The 22,069-nt window shown below is 39.8% G+C and overlaps 1 protein-coding gene and 1 long non-coding RNA gene across 5 annotated transcripts in view; both read right to left on the bottom strand.

The window, feature by feature from the left end:
* Positions 1-9,529, bottom strand: part of VRK2 (VRK serine/threonine kinase 2) — a 44,340-nt gene extending 34,811 nt beyond the window's left edge. For 3 of the 4 annotated variants that reach the window (XM_042891560.1, XM_042891584.1, XM_042891575.1), the window contains exons 1-2: positions 9,461-9,529; positions 9,099-9,240 (exon numbers count right to left, since the gene is read on the bottom strand). In XM_042891560.1, the coding sequence (XP_042747494.1) occupies positions 9,099-9,234 (136 nt within the window). In that variant the 5' untranslated portion in view covers positions 9,235-9,240; positions 9,461-9,529. Of the gene's footprint in view, positions 1-9,098; positions 9,241-9,379; positions 9,399-9,460 lie in introns of those variants that run through there. The other variant, XM_042891568.1, reaches the window with a different exon arrangement.
* Positions 1,891-7,196, bottom strand: LOC122191356. The gene is made up of 3 exons (XR_006182376.1): positions 7,013-7,196; positions 6,839-6,914; positions 1,891-2,519 (listed from the first exon to the last, which is right to left on the bottom strand). It is a non-coding gene; the product is annotated as an uncharacterized LOC122191356 (long non-coding RNA).
* Positions 9,530-22,069: the final 12,540 nt, after the last annotated feature.

The raw sequence follows: 22,069 nt of genomic DNA, 5'->3' as shown, positions 1-22,069 counted from the left end.
GCCTAAGTTAGCGATAGCACAGCCATCACCTGTCTAAAAGTGGAGACGAGGGATTGTGCCTCAGTACAATCAGAAATTTCAAAACAATAATTGACCACATGTGCCAATTACAGCCCAGGAGACAGAACCTTTCTGCACAGACAATGTGATTCTATTTAATTCTGACCCTGAGAGAACTATCAGCTCTCTCTGATAGTACTGAAGCTACAGAGAGCTATACTGGGATTAAAATTTAATGAGACTAAATCATCTTTTAGAATCATCATTGGAAAAAAAAAAAAAAAAAAAAAAAAAAAAAGTAGAAAGAATACAGTTCCTAGGAAATAAGTGTTCCTTTCAAACTTCTTGCAATGATCAAATACCAACAACAGTCCAGGTGAGAAACACTTCAACTGTCAGCACACACCAAAAATAGACCACTTTTATCCACACAACAAAAATAATAAAGATAAGTAAACTTGACCAAACCAGCCAAGCTTATATATTTTTAGGGTCAGAAAATACAAACAGATTTCTTCAGATGTCATTATCTTCCTTCAACTTTACTCAGGCTCTGGGTTCAACGTGGCAGCATTGCACCCCAACCCCCACAGCTGTCCTTCACGCTGTTGTCAGCTTGATCACCTCACCATGAATGTTTCTGTTAACGGCACACGAAGATAAAATGAACGTATTCCAAAACAGTAGCTCTGGAATGCATGAACTATCCATGGACTCGGGTGGGTACCAGTCCTGTTCAGTACACAATTCAAAACTATTCTTAGGAACAGGAAGGAAATTTTGGTAAACTCTGTTCTTACCATTTTCTTGTACTAAACTGGGAATTAAGGCACAGGTGCTGAGGCTTTTATCTTTCTTTGTCACACATGGGCTAGGTGCTAACAGCTGAAGATACTAGCTTAAAAGAACACATCCCATGTGTTCTCACTGTAATCAGTAATGTCACACTACTCAAGCAGAATTAGATGCACTCTCTTACTGACACGGATCAGAAAACAACCTGTGTATAAAAAAAATTATTTCAATACCAAATTACTTAACAGAGGCTTGATAGGTACAGAGGAGTAACAAATGTATTTCAAAGGCTGATCTAACTTCCCTGTAGACATCTTGACATTTTATAAAGAGAGGCCTCATTCATGTAATCGGGAACAGACAGTAACAGCTGTCAGGGTAACGAAGAAGAGCAATTAACAGGAGATAGCCCAGCAAAAGGGCCTAACCCTCATGGTTCTCACATTGTAACTGTGCGGATGCTTTTTGGAGTAATGCTGAATGAATATCCTGAAGAAAAATAAAACCAAACCTAACTGCAATCTGTCACAATGTGAAAAGGAAGAGACTTTTAGACAAAGCTCAAGACGACAGAGAAACAGATGCTCTAGAAAATGACTTTCAAATATACAAAAGGAAAAACTGAATGATCATCCTTACCTCACGTACATGAAATAAGGCAGAACATACAGAACGGATAATATCCTACACCTCTTATGCACATAAAGCTCAGATAATCGCATACTTACAGATAGCTAGAAGTTGCCTATGAACCTTTTATTGTGTATTTTAATTAACTATTCAAATATCAGGCAGCAGCATTTACCCATGGCGCAGAAATAAAACAGACTATTTTTTTGTCCATAAATATACATAAATGGTTTTTAAAAAATGGTCTCATTACTATGTATAGTTACTTAACAGACTGGAAAGGCTCCCAAGGTTTAACAAACAGTCTGATTACATACCTCATAGACCACCACCACAGACTCTCCTGCGAGTTTAGCTCATAGTTAATTACTGTATACTCGTAATTAGCCATGTGCTAGCCTCGTTCTGTGTGGTAGCACATGGCTATTTATAATATTACAATCAGTTAAATGCTAGACTGCAGGACAGTAAGCAGAGACCCTGCAGGAGGGCAATGCTGATATGCAGGAGGTCTCTGATGGTGTATAAGTACACACAGAGTACCAGAAGCACTATATGGTGAGATTATGTTTGTAAAGGGTATCTTAAAATAGCACAACAAATGTGAGAGTTCCCACTTTACACTGTGTTGCTCATATGAAATACAGATGCAGTTTCCTTACGTCGGGGGGGAAGAGTGTTCATGTATGCACACAATCAAAACCACTGTGCACTAAACCACTGTTAACTGGGAACACTGGCACAAGATGAATCCGTGCAGGGGCTGCTGCTGTTTCCACCTCAAGCCAAGAAGAGTCCCACAAAAGATTTGCAAAGGGCACAGCTCGATTTTTCTTTCCTCTCCTTCATTTTACAATCACAGCTCTCATGCCACTGCAAAGTACAGAAATACTGAAACAAAGCAGTGTGGTGGGATACACAGTGTTGGTCATTACTTGTGACTATAGTGCCTACAGAACACCGCAAATAACTTACCTCACGTTGTCCAGAATTTCCTAATTTCATCCAGGCACAGCAGTTACAGTCTTATCATCCACCTGAATCACAGATTTCATCCAATTTGTTGCTGAGTGCCACAACCTTAACCAACGTAGCTTTGTAAATGTTAATAACGGCATGATAACAGAAAGAGCTGTTAGAACAGAAACTGTGCTTTCCTACAACCACAACCACAATTGCATGCAGTAGGACAAAGAAAGGTGTCAATTCTACTTGCCAGTTCAAATGTGCTTGTTACAGATTTAGCAGTTAATTTGTGGCAGTCACATGTGGAATACGGTGAAATATTTTCAATAGCTCTCACAGAACCAGTTTTGTTGACAAAGTTTACACTTTGAAAAGAAAACAGCACTGATTTGGTAGTTAGCAAAACATCCCTGCTCCTGTCCACAGCTGGTGTCTTTGCCACTGCTGCATATTTTGAGGATATATTTGTTTTGGCAACGTGAAAAAAGTATTTCAGAAGTTCTTGGGTTGCTAGCATTAAGCTTTTGCTTTGTTTCAGTGGGTACCTAATCAGAAATACCACAACCCGATGTTACAAGCTACCAATAAAAAAGCCTGAAAAAACTCTGACCCCGCTGAGGTCAGCCAACAGCTGTTAAATCCAATGGCTGACAAAAGCATCACTCAGAGCATCTAACAACTGAAAATAATCCAAGTTGCAGCTTTACAGTTACTAAAACCAGAATGTAAACAAATAAACAAGAAATAACATCTGCTGTTTAGTACACAATTACACATATATCCTACATATGGAGAATATTAATGCAAATATTTAAAGGCAAGCAAAAAACATGGCTTCTTAGCTTCCCTCCCCAGCACTTCCTTCCATTCAGTGTTTCCCCAAGAACTGAAACATTCGGTGCTTTAAGTGTCTGACGATGCATCATCACTTTCTTGACACACTCTTTTCCAAGCAATGTTTATGAATATTTTTTCCTACATTCCTCTTCTAGGTAGACTTACCAATGTAGCTTTATTACATGAATTACACATACATGTCCATCTGCCTCGCCTGTGAAATCATCTTCCACAGGACACAAGTAAACTGCTTTTTGAAAGAAAATTGTGCTTAACTGTCAGAGCATTTTGCTGACACCTGTGAATGCCTCCAAGTGAAGGACACTCAGTACTGGCAGGAAATTTCACTGTATTGCTTACACACCTCTCTGTGAAACCTTTGTGATTCACCAAAGCTAAAGTTTTGCATTCCACAGCAACAGAAGCTCCCATTTGCCTTTCAAAGTTAATTACTCTGAGCTGGAAGAGGCATGATACATCCTTTAACCCTAGGCAGAAAAGCTACACATGGTCTGCTCTTACAGCACTCTCAAACAGGAGCTCAGGCCTCTAATATTCTAAACGTGGTGCACAAACTGTTTTCTGGCAAGATTCTGCTCTAGCCCATCTGCCATTTTGATGTAGAGCCCACTAAGAAGGTATGATGCCAGTTTCAGTAGGTTACAGGTGCCAACGACAGCTGTAGAGAGTGCCCTCCATAAGGCAACAAGTGCCACATGTTTCAACCACAGTTTTTCCTTTTTACATATAATCCTATTCTGAAATACCTCCTTCACTGGGAAAAAAAATATTAATAAACCTGCCTTCTTCCCTTTTTAGTTTTACTTAGCATGTCAGGGTCTTGGTATCTGATCAGAATGCCTGCAAAGTGGACAAACAAAGAGCAAAACAACAGCTCCCAAATCACCATGCATATGGACAAACAAGGAAACAAAAGTGTCAGAACAATGAAGCACAATAGTAATGAGCTCTTGCAACACCAGCAAGAACTTGGAGAAGCAAGAGAATTTCCTCTAACAGATGGAGCAATCTGAGCTTGTAACAAGTACCAGCCCTAGGTAACTGCTAAGTAACAAAAAGAGGCCAACTGTACGTTCTAACTTGCCCATAGGGTGAAAAGCTATCAATGTACATACAGCAAGTAGATTGCATAAAGTTTAATATTACTGACTAGATAACAATACTTTCCTGAGGTGGCATTTATCTGGCAATGACTTTTTCACACTAAGGTTCACACCTGCAGGTACAATGAGTGCTTTGCTGAAAAGCACTTTCACACCTGAAGTTTGAGAAAGATCCATCCCTAGTCAGTCGCCTGCTAGTGCTTTTAATTACAGCTTTTTTTGCTATTAATATTCTTCTTTCCATTGAATTGAAAAAGATAATCCTGAACATATACAGTTAGATATTATTGCTACTGCATTGTTAATTTATTTGCTGCAGTACAGTAAATAATTTTGGAGAAGTTAATTTAAGCAATTATGTACCTCATCTCTCTAGAACCAATCACTGAAATCTGCTTCCTAACTCAAACCAAGGAATGAACACTAAGAACGTGATAGAATACGGATAATGGCAATCAATGCTTCTGGTCCCTGGCACATTATACCCCCTAGCAAGGGTGTACAAATTAGCCATGGAAATTTCTTCTTCTGAAATAGAAAAAACCTTTATTTCAGCCCATTCAATCTATTTCTCAGAACACCAGGTCTCAAAGTGTCAACAGCAGAGCAAACCATGGTCCAAACTCAAAGTCAGAAGAGGCCACAATGACTACAGCTCTCTCTGACATTGGTACTAAAATACATTCATCCATTCAACCACTGTTTAGTGCACAGGCAGGTTTTTTTGGTTGGTTGGTTAGGTTTTTTTTGCCTCCTCTTGGAAAATGGAGAGAAAAAAGAAGAAAAAAATGGAGAAGAAAAAATAGCTAGGCAAGTGACAGATCTCCAAGGAGGACAAGAGCATCACTGACTGCTGCATTATCACTTTCCTGAGCTTCTTATATCCTAACAACACCTGCAAATATAGCAGTCAAACAGCAACATACAAACACCTGCTACAAAGCCAGTCATGAAAAATGGTTTCAAAACTTTTTTACCTATCATTTATAAAGTTCTATTGCAATATACAGCTATAATACAGTTAGATCACATTTACCACATAGCAAGTAAAATACACAATCTAACAAAATATAAGTACATGTATTAAGAACTACCTGCTTTTGTTAGAAAGAAGTCTGAAAGCAGGTAATGCTGTGTACACCAGGTTTTATTGCAACAATGGAGTCTTAGCAAAACACTGTGTGACCTTTCTGAATTCAAATTTTCCATCCAAATTGTGCATTAATAGAGTCCTTGCAGCAGGACTACAGAATGATTTATATAAAGACCGCTGTTAATTACTGACTGCAATCAGTAAGATAAATGAGAGGATGTAAGGCTCTCAGTAGCACCCTCCTCAACTCTAGCTTCATTTTTGTATGTTCTGCCATGGTGCTCCACAGGGCTACAACCTATTTGTGAGACCAACAATATGTCATGTCCTCCCCTGGTTACTCTCCATTCTGTTCCTGCCTTATCAAAGGGGTAATGGTTCTGTCTGAGGTATCGGATGGCAAATCAGCACCAGGAACAAAAACCAGCATGTCAGAGCATAGGTAGGTCCAGTGTATGATCCGTACTGCTTTTGCTGAGACAAAAGCAATGTTTGAAAGAATATCTCTAGACAGTTCCTAGTGCTTCTGGCAGCAGAGGAAAGGCAGCTTTTTGGGAGCATTAGGAGGAATCAGTATTTGCCAGCCTCCTCCTATTTATCCTGGTTAAAATAAAAATGCAAAAGAAATCCAAGGGAAGGAACAAGTCAACAGAGAAACAGACAAGATGGCTCACAGACAGGAAAGAGCAACTAGAAAAAACAGTGAAAATGTTCACAATGCAGAACAAAACTTGTAGCTACTGGTAACTGTCACCTACATAATTAGAAGCCCTGCTCCTAAAGAGACTCCCAGCATTGTAGGGCTCCAGGTTAGTGAATGGCTTTCAGCAGCTTTGATTCAGTGAACCTTCCAAGGAATGCATCTCCAGTAAACACGTTTTGCAGAGATCGTGTAAAATATCTCAAGTACATTGGTATAGATTAATGGAGTATGGAGTACCCTTAATGGCAAATTAAGCTATAACAACGCACATCAAAATCTTTACACCACTACAGTAAAAATACTTGTTAGAAGATACAGCCAGAAAAGTTAACCTTTACTTTTATAAAAGGGCCGTGCTGCTCATATCTGGCAAGGAATCAAATCCGACTCCACTTTCCTGTCTTACCCACCTCTCCACAGTTCTTTCTGCATTAGCTTCTCACTGAAATTTTAGTGGCCACTCTCACATTTTGCTGCATACGTATTAGAAACTAGGCTGAAAAGCACAGAGAAAGAAGTTGGCTCAGCACCAAGAATCTGTGTATCATCATCACTCTCCTTGCCATTCAGACTCTCTTCTGTAGGGATATGGTACACGTTACTAAATATGAACATGCATCTAAGATAAGGATGTGGACAAACAAGAAAGTTTCACTCAGTGTCAATACGAGGATATATTTTGCCCATTACCTCTTTTAATTGTAAGATAAGGTATAAGGGGAACAAAGCCTTCAGTTCAGTCCTACATGTAACATTCACTGTCATCCTAAAAGAAAAAATTAAAGAACACAAACACGATTACAAGTGGCAGCTGTAATTCTTCAGCTATGGTGTCACTTATGACAAGACATCTAATTGCAATACCAAGGGTTCCAGGCTGTATTCTCATTCTCAGCAAATCCACTGACTGCTTCCTGTTCCAGTCCAGTGGGACTCAAACTGCAACACCACAAGACATGAAATCATCTCAGCAGTCTGAACAATCAGGCAAATAACTGATAAAATCTATAAGATACCAACTGAATTCCACGTGCTATACCACACACAAGGTCCACTGCAATTTGACTGTAAATGGCAGCTACATTTTGACTCAGGAACTTTTCTGTCTGGCCTGAATTACACCCACAGCTACAGCCTTACTTTCTGCACTGCATCTGCACACCCTCCTCTGTGAGAGCCTTCTAAAAGCTTCTGTCTGCCATTCCTTTGGATCCTGACCCCCACTTGACATCCCTGTACCCTCTCCCACGATTCATCCTTGAATGGCAATATCCAGAAGTAACGTAATTTTACTTCTTAGCTCCCGCCAAGCTCTGTTTTCTTATGGTAACATTTTTCATATTTTCTCTAGGTACAGCAACTCTCAAATGTGAACAACCAGCAGTATAAAGAAGGTCATAAAAAGCTATCATACACATCAGAAGAAAAAGAATGTAAATATTCTTAGCATGCTGGCCTTTGACTCCTCTAACCGCAGATAGCTGAAACTCTTATCATCCCCACTGGTTCAGTTTGCAGAGCCATTAGGTACATGTGAACTGCATCAATTCCAGAAGAAATGAAACTATAGAAGCCCACCAGATATACTCAAACTCTTAACACGAACATAAGGATTCACAACAGTTTCTTCCTCAAATCACACACTTCGGAAATTCTGCGCAGCAGAGCACATCAAAACTAGTCCAAAAAAAGAAAAAAACAAAAAACAAAAAAACCCTTAAATATAGGGCAGATGTAGGCCACGGCCAGCAGCTATTGCCAGTTACTCATATAATTGTTACAACAAACCACCGATGAACAAACACAGCCTTAATTTTCTAATTTTATCAAAGTTTTTCCCGTGACTGTGTTTACTTTGTTGGAAAGCAGAAGCAGTGGCTTTTTTCCTTTTTTCTTAATTTTTTTTATTTACACTGAAATCTCAGTGCCTATACATGGCTTCAGTCCCACCCTCTCTCCAATAAACAAATAAATATAAAAAAAATAAATTTCCACACAAACCTGAAGTCCAGATGTGCAAGAAAAACTGTCCACTTCCCTTCAATTTACAGCCACACATTACTAGCTGGAAGTATAACTATAGGCAAACAACACCTGACCACATATGGGATCATCACATCATGGAACAAAAGATGGGCCTTTAGTTGACATTCTGCTGAGATTAGCCATAACAGACAAGAGGAGGAAAAAAAAAGAAGGAAAGGAAGAACAGTTTGGTGCAAGTGTTCCCAAACAGTTGGAAACAGACAAGCACGAGTTAACCAGTCACAACAAAGATCATAGTAAGTCTGCTACTGAAAGAATAGTGGCATGCAAGTTCCTCATTTATGACTGCAAACACGACAAGAGGAAACACACTAATCCTTATAAAGAAAATGCATCTCTTTATGCAGTAGGTGCCTGATCCTACAGTCTGACACTGATGGACAACTCCTTTTAGGTCTGCAGGGCACTGCTAGACTCAGTGTGGTTTCACAGAGGTGAAGAAGAGCCTCTGTGCAGAACATCTTTTGCTTTACTAAAGCAAAAAAAAGAAGAAGAAAAAAAAAAAAAAGCATCTTTTGCATTACTTCAGAAGATGAGTGACCGGAACTGCACACATGCAGTAGAAAGAAGAAGAAAAAAACAAAACTTATAATGCTGCCTGTGAAAACAGGATTTGTTCTTTCCTACAGATCAGCAATAGCTGCCTGCATATGCGCAGTGACTCAGAATGCTTTACAAAGTGCCTCACAATGACTCATTCCTTGCCACACTCACACCAAGTGAAAGTTTCTTCTGAAGAAAGTACAGAAACATAATAAGTACAGAATAAATACAGAAACAAATGAAGACTGGCAATTACACCTCCTGCGGTTTATGCCTCTGATTCACGTGAGAACATCAAGACGAAACTCACACGTCGCCCTTATCATTACTGAGGGTTTTACCTCAATACACCGCATTTTACCTAAGTAGATCAGGCCAAACCCGCCCTGGCCGATCTGGCTGCCCAGCCTCCACGTTTTTCCCTCGGTGTCCTTCAGGATCATGTCTCTCGGCAGAGGAACAGGCAGCTTGCCCCTGCCGCGCTCCTTGGGCGGCATCGCACCCTGAGGGGATGAAAGGAAAGTAAAAAAAGTTGACTTTCCTCCGAAAAAAGCGAGATCCTTTGCCGGCCGGGCCCGAGGAAGGCGCCCAGCACTCCGCGGCCGTCGGGGAGGCGCCGAGCCCCGCCAGCCGCACACCCACCCTCAGCCGGCCGCCAACGTCCTCGCCGCCGACACCCCCCGGCCCCCTGAGCGCCCGCGGCCTCCCCCCGCCTCCGCTCACCAACTTCCCGACAAGGAATTTCCCGCAGGCCTCTCTTGGGCGGCACACCGCTTTCCTGGGGGAAACCCCGGGGCGGGGACGGGGCGGGACAACCAAGGCCGGGCCGCGCGCTCTGCCCGCCCGCTGCTCCTCTTCCCGCCGTTCCCGCCCTATGGCCGCCGTTCCCGCCCTGGGATCTGCGCTCAGCGCGCGCCGTGCCGCTCCCACAGAACCACAGAACCGCAGAATGGCCGGGATTGGAAGGGACCTCAAGGATCACCAAGCTCCAACCCCCTGCCGCATGCAGGGCCACCAACCTCCACATTTCATACCTGCCCAGGGCGCCATCCAACCTGGCCTTGAACACCTCCAGGGATGGGGCATCCACAGCCTCTCTGGGCAGCTGTTCCAGCACCTCACCACTCTCATAGCAAAGAACTTCCCCCTGACATCCAACCTCAGTCTTTGCATTTTATCACTAATCTATACACCCAGGCATACCTTGGATCTCATCTTCAGACTGTTTTAGAAAAAAAAGGGCACTAATCACTTCACTGTTCAGCTGCTCTTCTCTCCGGATGGACCTTCACAGTCTCCATGCAATTGCTAAAACGTTTTACCAACAGATCAAGGCCCTGCTGGGGTGGGGGGGATGATTCCAAGAGAATAAGCAAAATCCAGATCATCTTCTGTGTCTACACTTTGCAAGTAACAGATCATGACTGCAAAGCATGCATCAGCATCAATCAGCATCAGTAGAGGAGAAGATAAAAGTAAGGACTTTTAAAATAAAACATAGTAAGGACCTTACAGCAAAAAGGGCTTTTTTCATTGCTGGTAGCATGTACCACATTAATGTTTTTGAAGACTTAGGTTATATATGTAACATCCAAGTGACTCATGCAGCAGAAATACAGCATAGGTGGTAGACTTAGACCCCACACAGCTGTAAAAAAGTTGTCTTGCACTACTTAAAAGAAGTTCTAGGTTGACAACCATCTAGGTTTTCATCCAGAGGCAAGACTATCTGAAATCTTTCCCGTCTTTACTGATTGCTTTACAAGCTGTAAAATTCAACATGGTATGAATAAAGTATATTCTCTACAAGTCAGAGGAGAGAGATCCCAGAAACAAGAAGCATTTGTTTTTGCATCAACTCTGCCCTTGTGGGGCCCATCTGCAGTACTACATCCCCCAGCACAAGAAGGATGTGGAGCTGTCAGAGCAGGTCCAGAGGAGGGCCATAAAGCGATCAAAGGTTTACAGCACCTCTCCTATGAAGAAAGGTTGAAGGAGTTGGGCTTATTCAGCCTAGATAAGGCTAAAAAAACAAAACAGAACAAAAACACACAAGACTTAAACATTTAAGCTTTCGTCATCATTTGGAGAGTTAAAAACTTGCAGAAATAAATGCGCGGAAATACAATAGAAATTACGGTTATCATAAAGATTTACTGCAAAAAGTTCTTGAGTAGTTCAAGCTACTTCTGAGGAGTGTTTGTTATCTAAATCAAGGTGCTTATTAATAAAGAACCACAGCAAATAGAAAATAAAAAAAGCCGACACCAATTTTGCCAGTAAATTGCCTGCTCCAGAAATAAGCGTATGTATATAACCAATTAAAAAGCAACAAACTTCACTAAATTTACTTGAGGAAAAAAAAAGAGCAGATTAGGAAGAAACTGTAGGTCATCTTCACCCTAAAAATAAAGCATTGCTGTGTTTTGTGGGAAGGACTGAGAAAACCTCACTTATTATCAGCCAGCAAGCCTCTCAAGAAACATGAGCTCGTTAGTCAGGTTAAAGCCTCAATTTCCCTTTCACAGTAGCTTCAAATTAGCAGTTTGAGAACTGTGATGGAAGAGGATATAAATGCCTAAAATATTTATTTATTTGTGTTTTCTCTGGTGTGGTGGTTTGTCATTTTTTTTTTTGTTTTTGGTTTTGCTGTTGATCATTCGTTTTTTGTTCTTTTATTTCTTGCAGAAACACCAATTATGATGGAAGCTATTTCCCTTCAAGGTAAGACAGCCAACATTATTGCTAAGTTCAAGAATCCTTACAGGAGAAAAATATGTACGCTAATAAGAATAAAAATATACAAATCCTGCCAGCACACAACTGAGCATGACCTCAGTTGCATACCTTATGCCTAGACAGAAACAGTTTTTTTTCCACTGAGTAGTTTTCTGGGTTATTGTTGTTTTTTTTAAATTTTTTTAGCTGGGTGAAAGGAGAACTAAGGCTTACTGATCAAGATGTAGTAATGTATGTAGTCTGCGTTAAAGGTAAGGGATAAGCACACCTTTTCCTCCTAGTGAGTATTTTACTACTGCAAATAGTGCTTATGATACTATTGTTCTAATGAACACATGCTCCCTAAAGATGTCAGCTTCTGAGACTCAAGACGTAGGCACTGAAAATCAAATTATTGTTATTTTACTTATTAATGGCACATTGCTGCCAACAGCTGAGAGCCACGGGCCCTTCTCATTAGGAATCAATCCTTCATGCAGCTTGGTGTGTGCAAACTCTGAGCAGTGTTTTGCAAGTGGTGCAACAGGCTATTTGCACGTTGGTATAAATGGCTCCAATATTGACAGGCTTTTTTTTGAATTTGTATTTCTTGCAATATCTATCTTGCTATGTGAAATATGAGCAAATCCTAGCTTCTCTGCAGAATCAATGCAGCTATGATTACCACTGTTCTCTTGAAAAAGAAAACAGTGGTGCTATGTTGCCATGATGGCTCATCCGTAATTTGACTGTAGGCATCTAGTTACCAGCAGAAGTCCTTTCAGTTTGTGAAACAAGTTTAGTTCCCTAAGTAACTCTTGAATACCTGCTTTCACTATCTAGCTGTATATTCGGATGTACTGTGCTATTAAGTATCTGGCTTCTTGAATTTGTTGGCACCTAGGAGCTGCTCCAGAAAGTGGAAGGTACAAACTGGAGTTTTGTCTTAGTTTCATCTAGAATTGGATTATTTTCTTCAGAGTGTCTGGTAGGATGCTATGTTTTGGTTGTAGGAGAAGAAAGTTGATAACATACCAATGTTTATAGTTTCTGCTAAATAGCACTGTACAGAGCCAAGGCTATTTGCAGCAAAGGGCCCAAGGAGCTGGGAGGGAACAGAATTAGGACTAGCTGGGCATGGGTCAGGGGTGGTGAGCAATTCCTCGTGCATCGCTTGTTACATACATATATTTATGTATATTCATTATAGCTATTATCCTTTCCTCTATCTTAGAACATAGTTTTATCTCAATCCATCCACAAGTTCTACTCCCCCGCTCCCCCCCCAATTATCTCCCCCATCCCACTGGGAAGAGGGGAGCGAGCAAACAGTTGTGTGGTGCTCAGCACCTGCCTGGTTAAGCCACAAGTTTTATCCTGCTCTTTGTCTCTGAAGCATTGCACTACTCCTAACTCTCTTGACAGAGTAAGTTTCAGAAGTTGATAAAAAGCATTGTGCTGTTAATACGAGTTAAGTGTTAAAAATGCAGTGAAATTATCAGAGAGCCAGAGCTTTCTTCAGGCATTTAACAGAACAACAAACTTTTTATCCATGTTTGAAGACTGCCTGTTTATATCTTTGTTTTAAAGTATACCTATGTTTTAGCATTATTTTCTCATTTCTAAACTTTAATATTATAACTTCAGTTACACAGGATCTTGCAGCCTCACATACACAAATCTTAGATTTGTTGAGTTAGGTGAGCAATTTCTAACTTCTCTCACTGTTGCACTGTGACACTTCTGTGGTACTTAGCACTGCCATTTTAGTATTTCCACTGTTAATTGTCCCCCTCCAATCCAGATGCCTTTGTTTAATGTATCATGCCTAAATTTACAGTAGAGATGTAACATCTCTGTATTAAAACCGTAAACAAGAAATCACTTTTCCCAATTACTACAGAGAAATCCACTTGTTTGTGCATGAGCACAGATTTCTGTGTACCTGTGCTAATTCAATTGTTATTGTTCTTGCTTCCTATTTCTTAGAACTTTTAGAGTAATTACTTTCTGCGGTATCAGGGGATCTCCAACATCCAGGGGGCATGTTGCTCAACTCAGTCACTGTCTGGGTGCACCGACTCCCATTTTAAAGACTCTTGACACTATTTTGTGTGACTGGCCCCATGATTGAGATCACGTAATTACAATAATTAGGAAGCTCACCTCAGGATATTATCAGAGCAGCCCACCCAAAACCTAAGTCCATATGGTTTGAAATAGCTAATGAGTCAGTTAATGTGCTATGTCCAGGAGTAATGGACGCTCAATATGGATGGCATGAAGACATAATTTACCAACTTCCTGACCGATTAAGGTTTTGTATGTAGACAATTCTTGTATTTTGTATCTCGTGATAAGTTCAAGGTATTAAAGCTTTTATGTGTTAAACAGAGCAGAAGAAACAGGTGAGACCTTTATAAAACAGGCAAGAAATTAGGCCTCTCTCTAAAGAAAATGCAAAAAAAAAAAAAAAAAAGGAGATCTTAAAACATTTATCTTAAAAATAAATCTACAAACAAATTATTTGAAATGCTATATTAAAATACAGGAGATGTCAACGGCAATACGTGACATTTGCTTTAATGCCAAGTAGCCTAAATGAATGACTGACTGACTCCTGCACTGCCCTTTGCCAGGCCAGCAAGGATAGTCCTAGAGGGGTTGTTTTAGCCTCTATGACTTATCTGCCAGTTCCTACTGCTTTAACTAAAAAGATACGTAGAACATGGGTGCATATCCTATCTCTTCTTGTACGTCAGGGATTTTACTTCTCATACCTTTAGAAGGAAATTACTTACAAGCATTGAAAATAAATGGTCTTTAGCCACACTTATTTAATTCAAAAATATGCTAGGACTTAATGTTTCTTATTGTTTCTTATTGTTGTGGGGGTGGATTGTGTTTTCAGAAGAGAGCAAAATATCAAGTGGCTAAAGTAATGGAGATCAGAAATGATTTTCCTTATGGGAGTAATTCTAGTAATCCTAATCCTGGCTCTGCTGCTGATGTTAAAGGAATAATTTCATACCTGTCTCACTTTTTCCATGGTGAAGCAATCCAGTTGGCTTGTTTTAAGAGTTACTATGTACATACTATTGCTACTGCTGCTATGATGGGAAACATTTTCCCTACATTATCATGATATGCATGATGTATTAGAATCGGTTTTCCAACATGGGCAGCTCAAATATATGTTCTTCTTTCTCTTGTTGTTTCCCCTCCAACAACAGGTGCAGGTGGAACACACAAAAAACGCACAAAGCTAGTGACCACAGGAAATAAGTATGTTCTTATCCACTGACACTCTTGTACATCTTGTCCAAGGCACAAAGACTGGCACAAACAGCAAGAAAGGCTGTTTAATTCCTGTGATCTCTGTTACTTATCCTTTGAAAAGATAGATCTGATGTCTATTTAGAGATGAAAATGAAGGAATTGCAGGAATAGTAGCACTAGGAGCTTGGCAATGCACTTAGGAAGAAAGGTGCATGCACTAATCTGGTCTTTCAATTTCTGAGCTTTATCTACCTAAAGCTGTTTGGGAAAGGAAACTCATCCATCACAGCACCCATTATTCACCTATCAGTGCTACTTTATATATATAAACTTAATTATTATGATGTGATATATTAAATACGACTCATTTTACTGCAAGATTGATTTTTTTATTATTTTTTTCCCCTGACCTAAGAATAAATATTGATCCTCATAATCTGAAAACGTAGTGCAAAGGTCATTATATTAATGGCATATTAATAGAAAATAGCCCTGACCATGCAATATTAATATATTTGCATTGTTATTTCTCAGATCACATCCCAAATGAAAAAGGCAGGGTGCCGATACCTTCTTCCCCAGGAGAAATTAGGAAGCTGTTGCATTTTAATGACTGTTCTGACTGCTTTCAATTTGGTTAAAAAAATAATAATAATAATTAAATAGTGGTGAAGTGGCGAATGGACTGCATAATAAATCCAACATAGTGATGCATCCCTTTTCCAGCATGCCCAGAATGCTGGAATGGAATGGTTAGTCCTTACCTGATAATGCTCCACCATCCACTGCCATGCAGTCAGTTCCATGCAGAGAATCATAGTTGGGAAAGGAGACAGATAGGCTAATTTGGCAGCTTTGGTTAATAGCTGCTCTATTGTCCTCTGCTTTCTGCAATGGTTTCCTTTGCAGCTGACTTTGAAAGCAGTTAGCTTATTCTATTTAGCCTTTGCTTAGAGCGTGTGCTATTTTTATTTATTTGTGTTTATAGCAATCTTGTAAATGTAGGTCCAGAAATGCTGCTCTAATGCTTGGCTGAAGCGGAAAAGCCCTGTTGTTTTTAAATGTTTCCTGCAGAGTAAGCATATATGATTTTATGACAGGGAGGGATAGGAGGGTGGAAGTTGAAATAACCTTTAAATAATGCTGCATAGTTTCCAGAGGTCCTGAGAAAACGGTGCCCACTTACATAGAGGAGGAATACTTGTATGTCTTTTATAAACACTACTTTTATGAGCGGTCTTTCAGTTTAATGCATGTTTTGAATATTTCGTGTCAGGTGATATAAGTCAAGAAGGAAGATTACAACTTCCATTCCACAGTTCACAGACAGCAAAGAAAATAAATGTCTAGAATGACATATTACGATACAGAAAATAAGTTAAGAAAGGAGAGAAAGTAGTTTGAGCAACTGAAAATTTGGCAGTGTGACTTAAACAGCCTGCAGCTTTGCAGAAAACTTTGAAAGAAAGAATAACAAAGGTTTGTGAGAATAAATGGAAAACAGGAAAAAATGCAGCTACCTTGATCTGTTTCTTTGCTAAGACAACAAATGTGCTAGGCAAGAGAAGTACGGTACATCCAATTCATAGGGATTTCTGATTCAACAGGACTTCAGCAAGGCATTTAGTACAGAACCACGTGGGAAATGATTAATTAACCTGGACAGTGTGCAGATAAGCACGAGAATTGCAAAGGGGTGCAGAAATGGGCAGGAAAAAGGAGATTGTGGAGATAATGAAAAATACACTGTTTTTATTTCTTTTTTAACCCCTAATATTTGCTAAGAATCTACTCGTGGTTCTCCTTAATTCAGTGACGCTAATTTGCCAAGCAACAGCAACAAGGCAGAAATCTCCTCATACAGTTTACTGGTGAATATAAAGATGTGAGCCATTAGAGTATATATACAAGAAATATATACATACAGTATATATACAAGTATATACAAGAATGCAGAACAAAATTTCCTGATTTGCCTAACTGCAGAGACATTGATTCTGTGGAAGGAAAGCTGTTCCTACAAAACAACTCAAAAAATAGTATATTGGACGGAATCTTAAGTTTATGAGGCCAGATAAGCTTGACAATCAGGAGATATGATTGCTCTCTAGAGAATACATAGAAATTCTATGCAGAAAAATGATATGAAAGTTTATCAGGAAGATAAATAACTTTTGCCCTCCCATCTTAAGCTGAATGAATGCACACTGGCCATGTTTGTGTGAAGTTTCTAACACCAAACAAATGTAGATCTGCATAGTCTTCCAGCAGGTGTCTTTCTTTCCAGGGAAGTAAAGCAGAAGGGCTTTAAGGCAGACTATGATGAAAAAAGTATTTTGACAGAAAACTGGCCACAGCATTTAAGACCAAATGTGGTTTCAGATCTTGGGCAATGTTGGCATTCAGGTCTAATGTGGAGGATTGAAATTAAACTGGATCACATGCAACAGTCCTCAAACTGGAGACTGCCCAGTAATGTGGTTTTGCAGTAAGTGTTCTTCCAGCAAGAGCAAAGAAAGTCAATAATGTAATGCGCTACCTTTCAGCCAGTCTAAAGGGCTGTAGCTTTACAAAAGCTGATGGGATTGTAGCATGTGTGATGGCAGCAGGACCAGCACCATGAGAAGATGTTACAAAAGAAGAATGCTCACCCATCTGCAAAGATCTAGGCTCACAGGAAAAACTCCACAAAGAAAGGATCTCTATCAAGAGATTCTTCCCCAGTGCCAGTCAGCCCTTAAATGAGGTCTAAGAGGGGTAGAGTTTCACCTATGCTTCCAGGGCTGACTGGGGCTTTTCTCCAGGTGATCAATCAGTGGTTCAGGCTGTAACTCAGCAGTTCCCATGCAGCATGGTTTACCAGTTTAGTATCTCTGCAGGTCTTTCTATCCTTAGCTGTACTTTCATTGTGAAGTTTAGAATATGTATTTGATAGTTTTTATTGAGAATTCATCTTTATTATCTTCTGCAGTTCAGAAAAATGATATGAAAGTTTATCAGGAAGATAAATTGTGAGTCAAATTGTGAAAAAGTCAAATTGTGAGCAGTATCTCTAAAATGATTCAGGGAGAGTAATGCTTGTATTTGTGGTGTGAGTTTGCTGTGTTGGTTTTGTTGTTATGGGTTTTTGTTGTTTGTTTGTGGAAAACAGAACTAGATGAACAGTATATTGTGTTGGAGGAGGATCTCTTCTGCTGAAAGAAAGTCTCTGTAAAAGATAGGTATGAAAAGGCGTTCAGAAGAAAGTTATTTCCAGAGGTAAAGTAAACAAAATTCTGCATTTTTTCAGACTGAGACAACTCAGTAGGAATGTTGTAGGTTAAGAACAAACAGAAAATCCTTTGCTTGAACATTACGGGATTAATTAATTTGATAAGCAGGATAGCAAGGAGGTGCTTGTTGTGTACGTTAAAGAATAACATCAGAACTATCATGAAAGATGAATTGTTGTAGGGGAGGCAGGGTTAGGTTTTGAAATCAGCACACGCTTCTACTTCTCCATGACAGGAAGGCCTGTTACTTGGGTATAGTCTCATCCCCTGCACAGGAAGGAAGGCAAGAACTGAGTTTTGAGATAATTTTATTTTGGCTGGCAAGATTTGCTAGAGAAAGGAGGGATTACAGCCCAGTTAAGCACTGTTATGTACAGTGATACAGTGGCTGTGCACTAGTCAGGAGTCAAGTAAATTCAGGCACTGGCATTTAAGCACTGTTTCAGTAAGATCCTGTGCTCTGTTTGGCCCAGATATTTTCAAGGGAACGTCTGGCCTGTTTACTTATTTACTTAATGCTTTGAGGAAATTGAAACTGCTTATATTTCCCTAGTTCTAGAAATTAATAACTACGTTAAGCTGTATTTTAGGGATTTTGCCAGGAAGAGCTCATTTATTTTATAGTGTACGTAGCATATTGCATATGGTACTGCTGATTTTCTTTTTGTATGTATGTTTATATGCAAAGAGCAGACATACATACATGCTTCTGTGTGTGTAATTATTTTCTTGCAGCACATACGATTTGAAAAAGCTGATTGCCTGCTGTGGTATTTATCCTATATAAATTCTACATTAAATGACAAATTTCAGACCCATCAGTCCATCCGTTGAATTCCTATTTGTATTATTACTTCCTAATGAATTCTGTACTACAGCAGGTGTCAAATCATATCTGTTGTTTTGCAATTGAATATGAATAGAAGATGTATTGCTATTGCAAATGAATCTAATATGAATCTAATGAGCAGTAATGAGCAACTGTTTTGTCATTATTGAGGCAACTGCTGTGATGCTAATAAACTCTCATTTCTGCTCTTTAGAAGAAAGCACTGACCAGGATTTATAACGTGGTCTTAATGTCCCAAAAGCCTGAGGCAAAAGAGAAAAGTGGAACCCCTAAACTGAGCATAATTTAGTCATTTTCTGCGCGGCAGTCCTCTTATTTCTCTTATTCAACTAAACCTGGTTTAAGTATTTTGAGCTTTCTTGTGTTTGAAAAGAAAAAGATGAAGAACGAGCGTCTATTAGAGTTGAGAAGATGGACGTTCTGCCTTAGTTTTCTTTAACGTGAATACTCCAATTCCATACTTTTTTTAATAATAAAGGCAACTACGTGCAACTATTTTCAAAATAGACACTTTAAAATTAACAGGCCATTAAATCAATATAGTACTATAATATATTTAGGGGGAAATATTACAACTGTCTCTTAATCGAGACTTTTTATCATCAGTGGATTATAGGACTGCTGAGTGAACAAAAGTACCTTTTGTACAATAGCAGCAGTAACTTACTACATAACTGATATGTAAACGAGTTCTGACTCCTGTGTGCCTCTGTCTTATCGAAGGATAAATAATACATAGAATGATACATAAAGCTGTATAAAAGGGACAGCTGGGTACATGGTACTTACAAGAAGAGCACAGGAAAACCAGTCAAAACTGCTTTTCTAACAGCGAAGTACTACGCTTCCATCAAAAAATAATGCTTCTGTGTATATGGTCTTCATGGACTCATCTCTCTGTGCAATAAAGCTAGACGCACTGTAGAGATTCGTTTCAGTATTTCATTTGGAGGTTTGAACTATTCTGTGTAGGGTACAGCTGTTTGTTTTACTACAGTACACTCCATACTTGCTTTAACTGCTGAATGGAGACTATATTGCCAGCATTTAAGGTATTATATAGACACTGCAGTGAAACTGAATTCGTGAGCAAGCCAGGAAATGGGCATTAGGACAAATTACAGCAGCCATCTCTCAAAGTTGCAAATAGGGCGTCAAAGGTTGTATGAAAGCTATAAACTGCTCCTTCCATGCTGGGGCATTAAAAGGACTTCTGGCCTGCTGAGCAGTAGCTTGCAGTAGTTCTCGTTTACTGACATTTCACCTTCATCCCAGTGCTGAAGAAAGGAAGGGAGCGTGAAGTCAGGACTGCTGTCTTTCAATAACACGGCTAGTGCTGTGTTTTTAACTGGGTAAATCATTATGTTCAGCCTCTCTTCCTATCATTAGTAATACATAGATCATATTTACCCACCGTTTAGGTATACCAAAGGGTTAGTTTTTATTAATGCTCAGTGTTCAGGGTTGAAAAAGACAGCTTCGTTTGAACAGCTTCAGTACCCTAGAGGTCACTCAGACACTTCTTTCTAGCTATCATCACATGCAGTATTTTTACCACTGTATATTCGTGTGGTGGAAGACCTCTCAGACTGACAGTGCATTCCACTGAAATCAGTGGAAACTTTGCAATTTACTTCCATTGTAGAATCATAGAGTTGAAGGAGCCCATAAGGATTACCAAGTCCAACTCTCAGCTCCACGTAGGACCACCCAAAAATTAGACAACATGCCTGAGAGCATCGTCCAGATGCTTCTTGAACCGTGGCAAGCTCGGTGCCATGCCCACTGTCTTGGGGAGCCTGCTCCAGTGCCCCAGCACCCTCCTGGTGAAGAGCCTTTTCCAGATATCCACCATGATCCTCCTCTGTTGCATCTTCATACGTTCCCTTGGGTCCTATTGCTGTTGTCAGAGAGGTTAGACCAGTGCCTGCCCCTCTGCTCCCCCTTGTGAGGAAGATGAGGTCTCCCCTCAGTCTTCTCTTGTCTGGGTTGAACAAACCTAAGGGCATCAGCTGTTCCTTATATGTTTTCTGCTCTACATCCTTCACCATCATCATTAGCCCTCCTTTGGAAACTCTCTAATAGTTTTATGTCCTTTTTGTACACTGCACACAGCATTTGAGGTGAGGCCACAACAGTGCTGTGTAGAGTGGGACAACCCTTTTCGTTGACCAGCTAACAGTGCTGTGCTTGATGCGCCCCAGGATGTGGTTGGCCTTTGTGGCTGCCCAGGCACACTGTAGACCAACACCCTCAAATTCCTTTCAGCAGGGCTGCTCTCCATCTTTTCATCCTCCAGTCTATATAAGCCAGGGTTGCTCCTTCCTAGGTAAAGACTCTGGCATTTGCTCTTGTTAAACTTCACATGGTTTGTGATTGCCCAGCTCTCTAAAGTTCTCATCTCCAGTTTAAAGACCTGCCTCCTCATGCATATTACTTGAAATGTGAAGGTATAAGTTAGTATTCCATAAACTTTCAAGATGGTTTATATGTCACTTTGGTAACTATAATTTTTTGAAATAATAAAACTGAGGCCAAAATGGACCTCTTGAGGTCATCTGTTTCAATGCTAGTGCACAGACCAGGACCAACACTGAAGCTACATCAGATTGCTCTGGGCCAGAACTTTCCTGTCATTTGAAAGCTGTAACAGTTTGTTATTGAATACCTGGCAATTTTATTACGATTTACATTTTTTTCTGATGGCTTTCATCTACAGTGATAATAGGCATACATTACACTGACATCCACAGGTCTGTTTTAGGACTGGAACTTTCCCATACAAAACAGGTTTAAAAATAGAGAAGTGGCCACTCTCTGAAATGTAGCTTCTGATAACAAGATACAGATGTTCTCTGGTGGTAGAAACAAGATTTCTTTTGCTTTCTGTACAGCACGTTAGTCTGGATTTGTGCCTTGGGCTCATCTGTGGGTTATATGAATGGTAAGAATACATGGGATAAACATTCTCAATGCCAACCAAATCTCTCACACTGGAACACTTGGCATGTCGTCCCTTCAAAGCCAACAGACTCTTGCAAACTACATTCAAAAAACACGTGGAAATACTTATTGCAGTCTGTACATGGTAGCCTAACAGTGCATATATTACTGTATGCTCAGTATGCATCAGTTTGATGTATGCTAAGATTTAAATAATGTGAAAATTATTTACATTTCAGTAGTAGTTCATATAACTTGATATTGAGATAC

Source organism: Lagopus leucura, unplaced genomic scaffold, assembly GCF_019238085.1.
Source record: "Lagopus leucura isolate 7727_CA_CO unplaced genomic scaffold, USGS_WTPT01 Super-Scaffold_73, whole genome shotgun sequence".
NCBI lineage: Eukaryota > Metazoa > Chordata > Aves > Galliformes > Phasianidae > Lagopus > Lagopus leucura.
The sequence above is the reverse complement of the archived record's forward strand: the minus strand, read 5'-3'. Positions and strand labels throughout refer to the sequence as shown.